This window comes from Chenopodium quinoa, unplaced genomic scaffold (assembly GCF_001683475.1).
Source record: "Chenopodium quinoa cultivar QQ74 unplaced genomic scaffold, ASM168347v1, whole genome shotgun sequence".
Classification (NCBI taxonomy): domain Eukaryota; kingdom Viridiplantae; phylum Streptophyta; class Magnoliopsida; order Caryophyllales; family Amaranthaceae; genus Chenopodium; species Chenopodium quinoa.
Genome location: NW_018743894.1, coordinates 18,751 through 32,766, shown reverse-complemented (window position 1 = coordinate 32,766; position 14,016 = coordinate 18,751). Strand labels below are relative to the sequence as shown.

General features: G+C 34.1%; 1 protein-coding gene across 1 annotated transcript; it reads right to left on the bottom strand.

The window, feature by feature from the left end:
- Positions 1–1,021: 1,021 nt before the first annotated feature.
- On the bottom strand, positions 1,022–10,290 carry LOC110686816 (probable leucine-rich repeat receptor-like protein kinase At5g49770). The gene is made up of 19 exons (XM_021863406.1): positions 9,844–10,290; positions 8,712–8,832; positions 8,555–8,626; positions 8,269–8,343; positions 8,091–8,162; positions 7,809–7,970; positions 7,640–7,714; positions 6,916–6,987; positions 6,764–6,835; positions 6,592–6,660; positions 5,776–5,850; positions 5,060–5,131; positions 4,806–4,940; positions 4,121–4,593; positions 3,869–4,018; positions 3,651–3,787; positions 3,200–3,419; positions 2,240–2,478; positions 1,022–1,733 (listed from the first exon to the last, which is right to left on the bottom strand). The coding sequence occupies exons 1-19, from the start codon at positions 9,947–9,949 to the stop codon at positions 1,260–1,262; spliced, it is 2,871 nt and encodes a 956-aa protein (XP_021719098.1). The 5' UTR covers positions 9,950–10,290; the 3' UTR covers positions 1,022–1,259.
- Positions 10,291–14,016: the final 3,726 nt, after the last annotated feature.

The following is a 14,016-nucleotide window of genomic DNA, read 5'->3' as shown; positions in this document are numbered from 1 at the left end:
TCAGACAAGCTACTACACACCTCATACAATCCGCTGACTTCAATCCCTTTCTTTCGTAGATTACCCTGAGAACTCGTGCAGCCCTGAAGAATTTTCCAAAGCAGCATTTTCCATCGCTCCAGGATGTCAAGTTTCCACAGCCTCCTCTATATACTACAACTCTCCCCCTTATGGATTGGACTATTACTCATTAGCCAGGCATACCCCGACCTTTTAGTGTAGTTTCCTAAAGTGTCATCCTTCCAAACGTCGTCATCCTCCCCCTGATTCGAGCTAGTTACGGTACTAAGAATGTCCCTCGCCGTTTTAAAGTCGAACAGACACCATATCAAACCACAGTTCCACTCCCCCGCTTCATTCATTAGGTGGCATACCTTCTTATACCTCAGCGAGTCTTCGACCTGCACAGGCTCCTTGAACGTGATCCTACCTCTTTTCAGCCAACTATCATCTAGGATGCTTGTGTCCTTGCCATTGGAAATGCATTTCCCCAATCCCCCCTTCATCTGAAACGCAACCTTTGTCATGCTTCTGAAAGCCCATGAAGCCCTTCACGGGATTTTGTTCTTTTTTGCAAACTCGATCGGTGAGCATTGGTATTTCCCCCTTAGTACTTTACTAACTAGGGAGTTCTCCACCTTATGTATTCTCCATTCTTGTTTGTAGAGCAAGGTTGTATTTAGCATTGGTATGTTTCTCAGTGCTAAACCTCCTTGATCTTTCCTTAGCTCCAACACCTCCTTCTTTCTCCAATATATATCGGCCTCTTCTCCATAGAGGATCCCTAGAAGAAATGTAGACAAGTAGATGTCAGTTTAGACTCAATCTTCTTTGGGAGTAAGTAGATGGATAGGATGTGAGAAAGAATGGCAACTAGGAGTCTAGGATTGAATTTGTGAGGACAAGTTTGCCAGCTTGGGAGAGGTTCTAGAACTTCCATGAGAGAATCTTATGCTGGATTCGTTCTACTAGGAAGTTCAGGGTTCCACAAGTTACAATGTTGTATCCAATACGCAAACAATTCAATATTTTCATCTGATTGTCATTCAATATTCATCACCAAAATAATCTAAAAAACCAATCTCTTACACAATAAATTGAGCCTACAATAACTAAGTATTACAACATGAATAGGAAAAAAATAACAAAAATTGGGTGTTGATAAATTAAGGCATTTACATTGTGTACAACACTCTATTCCATCACTGGAATTCAGAGTTACCCGTCAAAATAGCACGACACTTCTTTGTCATATAAGCTCACTCAGCCCTTGTCAGTGGAATGCTTCCACTATAGTGAAAGAGTGAGTTATTAGAGTAAGGATGACCAAAGTTCCCTCCACTGACTCCATCGTAAGTCTGTGAAGATGGTGCAGATTCAGCATTCGGGTTCATACCTGATAGCTTCACAATATGCTCGATTTCTTTTACAACCTCACCCATAGTAGGCCTATTAGTTCCTTCATCTTGTACACACTTCAATGCCAAATCCACAAATTTCTCCAAACCAACCAATGTGGTTGTATTTGTAAGAAGCAATGGGTCCATTACTTTATGAAGGTTGTATAAATCTTTAGTCCTGTCCATTGCTTCTTTGACCTCTCTCACTATGTATTTTCCATCTTGTATTGGTTGTCTTGCTGTTACCATTTCCAACATAACCACCCCAAAGCTAAATATATCGCTTTTCTCAGTCAACTGATTAGTCATGAAATATTCAGGATCCAAATATCCCTGCATGAAGATAGACACCCATGTCATTTGTTGCAATATTTGGATTTGCATAACATAACTATGTATTTCAAACACATAGTATACTGGTGTGTGGATGACGGTTTCAGTTGGTTAGATGGTGAAGCACTATGGACAATGGCTATACACTAGCAAAACACTCTGATTGACTCACTTTTGATATGAATGACATATAATAGAGCTGACATTAGAGATAGAAACACTTCATATGCAGCCAGCAGTCATAATGTTGCACGCGCAACATGCAACTGCGGTTCAAGGCAAAACAGTAGCACAAAAACAAGCCATAATGTCAAATTTCGTTTGGACCCTTGCTAGGTGTAAGACCAAAGTGGGATGAGATCCTAATTGTTAATGCCATCTAATGTCTTAAGTTTATGAACACCAATTATGCATGCTTATAGACATTGTAGAAAGTACTTTGTATATAGGAAGACCACTGTAAAAAAATTTCATAAGACAGAAGAATAAGAGGATTCAAAACTGACCATTGTTCCTTTGACTTGGGTAGTAACATAGCCCTTCTGATCAGTGTCACCAAACAGCTTGGAGAGACCAAAGTCAGCAACTTTTGCAGTCAAGCGTTCATCAAGTAGGATGTTGTTTGACTTGATATCCCTGTGTATAATTGGTGGATCAGCAAGCTCGTGCAGATATTGCAAACCCCTAGCAGAGCCAAGGGTTACCATCAACCTTCTTATCCAATCCATTTGAATACCAGACTTTCCTGTGTAATCAATTCTTGTATCATGAGAGATAACCACATACATATAATGAGCACCAAATGATAATATGATAAAATTTACAAACTATTATCATTGGTCGATGACAATTTTAGAGTGACTAGGGATTCTTACGCGTATGATGCACGCAGTGGCTAGCCCAGGAGAATTATTACTAATGGTCATTGTGTTTTATAAATATTTGCATATTTTATTATATTTATTTGCAAATCCCTATTAAATAAGTCATCATACAATTTTATGCTCAAAAAAAAAAAAAAAACAAAAAAAAAAGAAAAAGAAAGTGGAGAGACTAAATGATGCTTTTAATATTGAAATAAACACATATGATTAATCTATTTAGGGAATTTAATAGACAATTTTAATCATACAATTATATAATCTAAAACAAAATATATTGAGGGACTAAAAGATGTTTTAATATTGAAATAAACACAAATAATTAAGTTACTTAAGAAATTCAAGAGAATTTTAAGGTTTTATAATTCAATGGGTGCAAATATGTAAATGAACATTTTTAGGGATATAAATTTAAGCACTATTCATAAGAGCTTTCTTAAACTTTTTATAAGGTAGGGAGGATAAGGTAGGGATAGGGATACATCAAATAATATTCCATGCACATCTAAACTCATGACATGGAGAAGTGGCACTAGAGTAGTTATCATAGTACCTTGCATGAAGTTTAAAGGGTAAGATAGGTACCTGAAAGACTTTCCATAAGTGTACCATTTGGAATGAATTCATAAACCAATGTCTGTTCTCCTTTGTCAAAGCAGAATCCAACAAGTTTCACAAGATTCTTATGATGAACCCTTGATAAAAGCTCTACCTCATTTTTGAACTCTCGACTACCTTGCATAGATCCTAGCTGAGATCTTTTGATAGCAATCATTTGGCCATCAGGAAGAATTCCTTTGTAAACCTGCAGAATTTAAACTAATTGGTTAATTACAGGACATCACTTGTTTCAAGACTAATAAGATTTAGTTTGCATAAAATTCTGTTTTAACCTTCAACTATTTTAAAAATGAAACATCTCGTTGAAGACTAAAAAGGTTTACAAAAATTCATGACATTAGCAGCAAAACAACATAAGATATCATGATAGAGAAAGTAAACTATGATTCAGTTTAACAATAGCGTGAAAGACAACCTTTCCATAACCTCCGGAACCAATGTTGTTGGCTTCAGAGAAATTGTGAGTACATTTCTGCAGCTCTTCAAATGTGAAAAACCTGGCTCCTTTTAGCTGAGGAACATCACCACCAGCTCCATGTGTGTCCCAAGATACTGTAACGAAAAACATCCCATCAGAAAGCTACATATAATTCAATTTACAATCACATATATATAGATAAAACTGATAACTACCAAATGGATCTGATTGCTGCTTTGCCTTCTTTGCTCTTTTCTTTTGATTAAATGCATAGCCTCCTGCGCATATCAATAGCAACAATAGAACGGAAGCTCCTACAGCTGCACCAACAATAATCCCTGTATGATTGTTGTTTCCTGATTTTCCTGCAGATGTAGCAAGTCTCAAGTCAGAGGAAATCAATTGATGTGTAAAGGGTGATACCACAAATCAAAATAGAAAACAAAGATTTATGTTAGGTTCTTCACCATCAAAATGTGTGTAGATATCAGCTGCAAAGACATAGGGACCGTACGTGTCAAGTGGCTTATAAGTCTGGTTGCTGAACACAAATGCAATTGAGATAATTCCTGTTCTATTGAAATAATCTTGTCCAAGTGGAAATACTTGCATCTTCACATTTAGGTAACCAAATACATCAACACCTTCATCCTGAAGTGCGACAGACTCTACAGGTAGCCTATATTTACCAAGTGTGTCCAATAAATTTTTGTGAAGAGCATTGAAATAATCTGTGTTTCCGAAGGAAGATGGAGCCCTAAATCTTAAAGTTCCAGTGAATGGATATGCACATTTGCAGGCAGGGCTGAAAGTTTTCTCAGAAGGACAAGTGCGAACAATACAAGATGCTGGACTTGTATATCTAGATCCAGTATCGTGCTCACTTCTGCAGTAAACGAATTGCCCTCCATCACCCTGACAAAAAGGATTATCAACTAGTCTGCAAAAAGATAGTACAGTAATCAGAATGCTAAACAGAAAATATCAGGGATCCATGCTAAAATTGTTTATTGCAGTTTGTGGGTCGGTTTGGTTTCAAACTTTCCAACTTCCTCTGATTTGTAAAGAGGTGAGCATAAGTTGTCTAGATGTAATTCCCTATTTTGAAAATTCGAAATTTTCCTTGGAATTTTATAGTTTCAGAAAGCTTACGTCAATGTGAAATTGTGTTGAGGTACTACTGTGACTGCCTCTATGGAATTGTTTTGCAGATCAATGAGCTGCAATTCTCTGCTGTAGTTGCCACCAATTTCAAAAGTGCCATTAATTTGGTTGTTCCTCATATTCCTGTGAAAAAAGTAAAAATAGAAGTAAATGTCATTAACAATAACAAAACAGCCATGCATAAATCATCACTATCCCTTAATAACACCAAATTATTTTAAACGATTCAGATTAACACTCACACAGTCTGTAACTGAGGGATGCTGAATATTTCTTCTGGAAGCGGTCCTTCAAGTTTTGCTCCTTCCATCATTCTGCCAGTAAAATGTTAGCAAAATGTCTTCACATGCAGAGTCAACATATGCTCATAGCATTAAGATTACCATACATATTAAATCAGGTTATGAATAGATTATGATTAGAGATGACCAATGGGTTAGGTTTAGGCTGAGCAAGCCATACTTCAATTTGGCTGAACAAAATAATAGTGACATCTTCATTTACATATGTCTAGATTTAGAGTCAGGATTAAAATTCATAATTACTATCAATAGACTGTCACCAACGAAGGGAGTATAAGTTTTGTTGTATCAAAGCTTGACTATACTCTCCGCAATAACACTATCACAGGACATATGATGACTGAGATGGTCAGCTGTATGGTACAGTCAAATCCTTAAAAACAAATAATAATAATAATAATAATAATAATAATAATAATAATAATAATAATAATAATAATAATAACTATACTTTATACCCGTCAGCAGATATAAAAATATGTATTATGTGACAACCTAATCAAATTGCATGAGTCTAATCAAAGGAATGCTTTCTTCACAAATACTTTTATGAAGACTCGATAGGACAAAACTTTAATATCTTTATTCTACCCTAACATTCTAGAGTAAGCCTGATATGTCAAGTTAAGAAGCAGAGAGGAAGGCAAAGAACATACAGTGTTGTCAGAGACTGTAAGGAAGAAATCCATTGTGGAACTTCTGCAGCATCAAAAGAGTTATTGCTCAAGTCCCTGTAAATCGGAAAAATCAACAAAAAATCATAAATTTGCTAAAATATTGTTGCATTTTGGAAGTATAAACAGAAAAAAGGTATCATATCATTATGAAAGCTAGTAATTTAAACTGCCTATTTTCATTTTCATTTGCAAAAACTAGCTTTAACGTTCGTGGATCACCAGCTAATAGAGCAACAAATTCTTTGAAATAAAAATCTACTATGCTACAAAAAATCATGAATAATAAAATGAGGAATTACAAGAAAAAAGGTAAATCTGCACTACAAAGACTAAGAAGTACATATAATGTGATAACTAGAAGCCAATTTGGTGATTCACCATCATAAGAATTACCAAGCAATCACATATGATAACTGGCAACTGATAAGGGAAAAAATCATAGACACTGAACCAACACATATGAGCCTATGTCTATTATGACCATAACATCACAACTCTACTACAAAGAATTGAAGTATCTACCCACATAAGCCTTATGACATTTGACACTTGATGTAAAAGACTGCGATAGCATTACAATGGGATAATGCAGGCTAAAAATGCCAAGCAGGCTCTGTATATTGCTCGTAGTAACAATTTTAAGAGCTAAGCCAATGCCAAACCAACCCTAAAACAAGGCAAGATATGAGAAAAGACAATGTAAAGATCTAGAGGCATGAGAACTTAATATTTTAATAACACTATTTATTCTCAACCCATACAGCTGACCAATTATGTTATTCAGTTCACACTTACAGTAAACTTAGAGTTTGCATGCGAGACAGATCAGGGATGGGACCAGTCAGTGCATTGTGGGAAAGGACCCTGAAATAGCAAAACCAAAGATCTGTTAAAAAATGCTATAGGAGGATGAAGATTGGTTAAAGAAGTTATTGAAGGATCAGGCATGTTTTCGTCATTTTCTTACAGCTCATTAACATTTGTTAGGTTGCCAATACTGGCTGGAAGATCACCGCTCAATGAATTTCTATCAAAACGCCTGGTACAGAAAGTGTAGTAGACTATTAGCAAAATGAAGTATCAGAGAGTTAAAACAACTCTGCCTGGTTTAGCACTTACACAGCCTCCAATGTGCTCACAAGACCTAATGATGAAGGAATGCTTCCAGTGAGATCATTGTTATCAAAAAGCCTGACATTGTTAAATGTTTAGTATTAGTGAAAAGCTATGCTTTGAAACAAAACATTAAAAGTGAAAGAGGCAGTAAAATTGACTAGAACATTTATCTAACTTTTCAGCATCATTATGTACAAATTGCATAAAAACAAGCCTTTGTTTTTTGTTCAGAATACAAACTAGTCTTCACATCATGGAAGTGTTAAATTGATGTTTTCGTCCAGCATGATTCCCAACAGACTAGCTATTAAAAATAAAGAAATTAATTCCTCTTGAACATCAATATTCATCGTTTCAGGAGGGGGAATTAAAATTAAAAGCTGGGAATCTGGGACAATATTGTAAGCATAACTTGACGCCATCCCCTACATCATGTAAAGACATCCAAACAGAATATTAAGTCTGTGTATATGGTTCTGGTCAACTAGTTTCCTGCATTGGTTACCATATCTGCAGCATATAGTGGAAAATCGAAAAGGTCCAATTGTTTATCTCAAGTTCAATTTTCATGTACCTAGGGAATAGCCATTACTAATTATCTCAAACATTAACATGAATGCAAAGCAGAAAATGTGAAAATCCAGCAATTTAACAAAGTATCTACCCAAGTTGGAGTTATAAAGCACTTAAAAAATGAAAGTGATGTAGGAACTTATACAACACTTACACATGTATCAGTATCATGCTGGAGTTAAAAAGTTTAGCCGGGATTGTGCCTGAGAGTCGATTCATTCCAAAATGACTGAAAAAGGTTAAATGTTAAAACTAGTTTGATATTGTTCAACAACAAATGAATGCTAAAATTCTGACTGGTATAGAGGAGTTATATTACATACAAGTGCTTTGTTTTAACTAAAAGATCGAGTCCAGGTGTGCTTCCATTGGAAACGGGAATACCTCCAGTGAGCTGGTTATCAGCAAGATCCAGCCAATAAAGATGTTTCAAATTTCCAATAGAAGCTGGGATTTTACCAGTAAATTTGTTTTCATTCAGAGATCTGCAAGGCACAAAGATTCCATGTTTAATTGTTCAGAATTTCACAAAAAAAAAAAAAAAAAGAATGAAGAAGACAAGCTTAATCTAAAAAGCTGAACATCTGAAACAGTTAGATTCTTACAGGTATACAAGCTGCTCTAGAGAACCCACTGAGTCAGGAATTCTTCCATTAAAACCACAGCCGAGAAGGATTCTTACACATTCAATGGAAAGGTTCACAAGTTAGTAATTAAGAAACAATAGTACAGTATACATTTTATGAAAGTTAAGATCCTCAAATAATTATGAATATTTCTCACAAGTTTGTAAGCGCCTTCAGTTGCCCAATACTTGAAGGAAGAGGACCTGTAAGCCTTTTGTTATATGATAGATCCCTGAATAAGTTGAACAAATGAATGAAAAACTAGCAAAAATAAAATTTTACTGATATACATATATGCATAATCAGGAAGACAGATATATTACTCTATATCCATAGTTACAATAATCCAATCATCTAATATGCATATAAGCTACAATGAAAGCATCTCTTGCCAAGGCATATAATATCTATGTTTTCGAGGTAAGTGGATTGTGAAAACCTACAGAATTCGGAGTGCTGATAAAGATGCAATATCTCCCGTCAGTTGACCCTTCAAGTCCATATTCGCCAATGTTCTAAAACAAACAAAGACCATGTTCAAGGTCATCCACAGTAGAAAAAAGTGGTCTGCAGACTCAGTTTGTAAAGACTGCAACTTACATTTCAGTAATACGAGAATTAGTACAGCTAATTCCGTCCCATTGACTGCCACAAGGATCTTGACCAGACCAATTTGGGGGTAAATTTTCCCAGTCTTCTGTGAGAGATTGCAAAGCAACAGCTACACGAACATTCAAAGATTTTAGATATTGAAAAACAATATATTTAGATAAGTAAATATCTATGTATTGTTGCACACAATGTTAATGATGTGCACATATACTGAATTGAAAACTTGATAAGCAATAAATTTTTTCATCATATAGCACTTGATCTAAAATCACATTCCGATTGATTAGTGTTTGGATAAGAATATCGAAAAGTCTACAAAAAAGGAATACTAGCTCCACGATCTTCCAAAATAATAATAACGTTCTAGTTCAAGATTCATACTAGTATATACTAGTTGAAATCAGCAGGATGCATACCATTTGTTCCATGTCAGTGATCAATCACATAAAATTAGAATACTAAATGCATCAGACAAGCAGTTGTCTGTGTGCACAGGAAATCATTGCACTTGGCACAACCTGCATTGCCACATAACTAAGGCTAAGCCTCAAGAACTGACAAGTCCTCCCACCACATAAGATTCTTGATGCTATGAATAATAAAATCAAATCTTCTTTTTAATGGTGTTCTACAATAGATTGTATATCTCACACTAAAGTATTAATGTATCTTAAATCACATACAAAACAATATTATGATAGATATATGAATCTTCCCAAACATCACATTAGTCAAGACCCGAAATAGATTATTGTTTACACTACAAAAAATGAATACAAGTTTCTATCAACACTTCCAATCTTGGCACCTCGTGCCTGAGAAAAAAGCGGTCAATTAATCACATTGAACACATACATATTTAGAAGCTCGAAATAAACCGAGAGACATAATTGCTTTCCTATATTCGAAATACTTAGACAACAAGGTTATGATAAACCAAGTTACAGAAATACTTCTGGAAACAACCTACTAAAGATTCTGAACCATCTATATAAATTCACATCAAAAAGCAATAATTATACACAGAAATTAAAACTAGAAGATTGAAAATAATTCAACATAATATAAACAACTAACAAAATACAGCATTTTGTAGGATAGACCCATCACAGAAGCTTACCATCTTGAGTGTTTGTTTGTGCTTCAATATCAAAAATTCTGATGGAAACGAAGGCAAGAATCAACACAACTCTTAAACCCATCATTTCATAACCCAAAACTCTCATTTTTAAAAAAAAATTATTTACCAGAAATTCTTGCAATAAACCACTACAAAAATTGAAAAAAAAAAAATCAAAGAATTTTTAATGAAACAAACAAATAATATGTTGAGTTTAAGAAAAAGAAAAAACTAAGAAATTTCATTCATCACTTTGAGACAATAATATGTAAGGACTCTTCTCCCTCAAAACAGTGCAATTCAACTAAGTTGTTTATGATTTCTTCTAAGGTTACATACTCCTTCCTTCGACCAACTAGGAATTAAAAAATTCTATGAAATGTTAGTCAAGTTGCTGAGGTCAAACACCTTCATATTGTCTCTAAAATAAAACTTGTATTATTTATACAACTTATTAAAAAAATACATCCCATGATCGTTTATTTATATACTACGTATATTCTATTCAATTACTACACATTTGCAATTTAAGAAAATACTCCGCATTAAATAAGGGTGTAATTATTGTGGAATTAATAAAAGGTGGGTTGAACAATAAGAACGGATGGGACAAATAAAAGACCTCATTGGATTCAAAATTCCCACTTCTAGTCAACTTCTTAAAAAGGATCTTTTAAGTGAAAACTTGTGAAAATGGATCTTTTAAGTTGTATTTTGTTTGTGTGGGATATTTGGGTGAGCTTGGATGGTGGTTAATGCTGGAGGTCCGGCATTGACTATCACGTGACTTATTTAAAAAAAAAAAAATCCCAAATTTCCATCCTTTCCCGACCTAATCGATGAAAGGGTTAAGTCGAGAAAGAAAGGAAATTTGGGGATTTTTTGTTAAAAAAATAATAAATAAGTCACATGACTAACACGTGATAATCAACGCTAGAGCTCCGACATTGACCACCACGCAACTTACCCAAATACCCCATACAAACAAAATGCAACTTAAAAGGTCCTTTTTTACAAGTTTTCGTTTCTTTTTCAAAAAGTCGATCACTTAAAAAGTCATTTTTCATAATTTTCTCAGAAATAGATACTTAATTACGTTAACAAAAGATATTAATATTTTAAAATTTGGGATTATTCCTAAACTCCATTTTGGTCATCACTTGTAACTTGTACAAAAAAAAAATTACACACATTTTTTCAAAAAAAAAAAATATTACACCCATATGAAAACTTAGTAATTTTTTTTTTTTTGGTATGGAAAAAAAAATCTATTAACTATTAGTAAAATAAAATATTGCTGACATCATTTCTCTTCAAAATTGTATACGTGTCGCTTTCTTATGAACATTTTTTGCGCCTAAAACCATTGATGATGTCATTTTTTTGTATTAGTTTTTTTTATTATTTTTTTTGTGTGATACTTCGTAAACAAGCTAAGTAAGTTCTTTCAACAATTTTTATCTAGAAAATCGAAGTATAGTAAATTGAATTGCTACTGTATTCCTTTCTTTTGATTTAAAGATCTGTTATTTCCTCTTCTCAATTCTTTAACACTACGGAGTAATATTCAAATATGCGGAAATTTTCTTATTTGAAATATTCAAATTATACATATTTTTTTTTAAGAAATCTCCTTCCAATTAATTTATGACAAAATTGAAAAGATTTATTGTATATACGATATCTATACTATAATTTTTTTTATTAAAACCGTGCATCGCACACTCACACGGGGATAATCTAGTTTATTAATGAAAGATAATCAAACGACACTTACAAATAATTCTTAAAATATCTAAAATTCCAAAACAAATACAAATCACCTTAGAACTAGTTACATCGTACATTCAATCAATGATGACCTAAATACAAAACTTCATCCAAAATAATACAATCTATGCTTTAATAGAAACTTAGTAAATTTCTAATTGTAGTAATATCATTTTTTATCCAAAAAGTTCTACGAGTACTCTTTCACTCTTTCTCTTTACAACTCATATTTGTAGACATTTTAACATTTAACTATATTCATAAGGGTACTGACTTTATTTTACAAAATATTTGAGGTGAAGCGGTCACTGTTAAAAAAAATAGGACGATTAATTTTTTCTCCAAAACAATATAGCAACTAGCAAGTAATTTCAAATGTCTTTATAAGAAAATTGGTGCAACTAATCCCGCATATAACAATAAGGGTTTCATTTCGAAAAATAAAATGCACGGAGTAATGCTTACGTAAGGTCAGATTTTATTTTCCGTACCTTTTTTTTAAAAAAAATTATTATTATTTATTATGAAAAAATAATAAAAAAATAATAAAAAAATAAAAATTATAAAACCTACTTCCTATTAATCAATACATGACAAGAAAGCAACTCTTAACGTGGAATACTAATTTGACAAATACACTTTGATTATATTATTAAGAATTTGACTAAGGCTAGTTATCTCTTATTTCCACATGGGAGAAAAACATCCAATCTAGTTGAAGTAGCATTTATATTTGAAATAACTAAACGTAATAAAAAATACAGAGAAAAGCTTTGCTGTTTGACAGAGTAATAATATTTAGGTACGCAAATTAAAGATAATAAAGTATAAAATAAGTTTTTATTACAAGATAAACCAATAATACAAAGCTGTCATGGAGGTAGGTATCTCAACTACTTGAGAAGTTGACGGAAAATGGTTTGAATGCTTCAACAAAGGTGTGCTTAGCTCCAACCGACTGCGTCGGTGTCATAGGGCGTGTGTGTTTTATCTAAGTTGTATAATCCCCAAATTGACATTTTTTTTTTTTCACTTTGCTAATTGCTAAGTCTTGTACCAAGCCTCCACGTTGAGTTTTGACAAGTATTTACTCATGTCATGGTGTTTCTCATCATTAGTCATCAGTTCATCACAAATGTTAGTGTAATACCCGGGATTTTAAAACATGATTTATTATATTCTAATCTATATTATAAGGTTGATTAAGTTTTAATCTCTATTTTAACCATTAAGAATGTTTTAGTCTTAAATTTTATTATAAGAATAGATCATTTCAGAAGCAAATTTTACGAAAGAAAGTAATTTATTGTTAAATTTATTTCGTTCAAATGATATTTTTATGTTTCGTTAACTATTTAAAGATTTGCATCAAAATCTATATTTTTAAAGAGACAGTGAAATGACTAAATGCCCTCGCTCACCAAAAGAGACAAAATGTGCCTCTTTATTTCTCCTTCTCCTTGTCCTTCACGGTTAAGGAATTGATGATACAAAGTCTAGTTTTTGCTCCTTTATAATTAGGAAAATTAGAAAAAATAATCCCAACTTTTATTGATTTTGTTCCAATAATTCTAACTTTGGATTATTCCAGAATAATCCGAACTTTGGGGGTTCCTCTTTTTCTTCAATCCTAAACCGGTCAACGGCAGTCGATGACTTATTATATCAGGTCACTTGACACGTGTCAAGTCCTGAGTGGTCCAAATATTTATAAATTATAAAAAAAAAACCAAAAAAAAAAATCAGAAAAACCACTGCCAACTAACCTCCACCACCACTTCCCTTCCACCACCACTGCCCTTACACCACCAGCCCACCCTTACCTACACCACCACTGCCCAGTTCGGCGGACCGCCTCGTCACCTCCATTCCACACAACAAACCACCTCACGCAACCACCAAAGTAATACATCCCCCACGCCAAAAAACCCCAAATCGCGACCAAATTCGACCAACACAGAATGAATCGCAGCACCGCCGTGAGGGGAGGGGAAAGACGACATAGAGGGAGAGGAATAAGCGGCGCATGGGGAGGGGGATATAGCAGCAGCCGGAATTTGGGTTTATGCCGGTGGTTTTTGGGGTTTGGTTGGTGGCCGAAATTGGAAGTGGTTATAATTGATTAATTGGTGGTCGGGGTTGGGTTTCAGGAAGGGGGGATGGTTGTTTAGAGGGTAGTGGATGGAGTAGCGACTCTAGTGGTGGGGGAGGGCCGGAGGTCCGGCGAGGGAGGTGTTTGGCTGGGCGGATTGCCGGAATTGCTGGGTGGCTACGGCTTTGGCTGGCTGGCTTTTTTTTTTTTTGTTTTTTTTTAATATTTTTAACTAATTAAATTGTGACACGTGTCACTTTAAACCAAAAAAAAAATAAACCCATTCAATCGGTAACCGGTATTTGGGATTG

Bases quoted from the DNA above. Each gene is read 5' to 3' on its own strand.
- LOC110686816 (XM_021863406.1), bottom strand. From the start codon at position 9,949: ATGAGAGTTTTGGGTTATGAAATGATGGGTTTAAGAGTTGTGTTGATT. The intron at 7,715-7,808 runs GTATGTAATATA...AACCTTTTTCAG, and splicing joins TTAGTTAAAACAAAGCACTT to TCATTTTGGAATGAATCGAC. The intron at 6,988-7,639 runs GTAAGTGTTGTA...TAACAATGTCAG, and splicing joins AGCATGATACTGATACATGT to GCTTTTTGATAACAATGATC.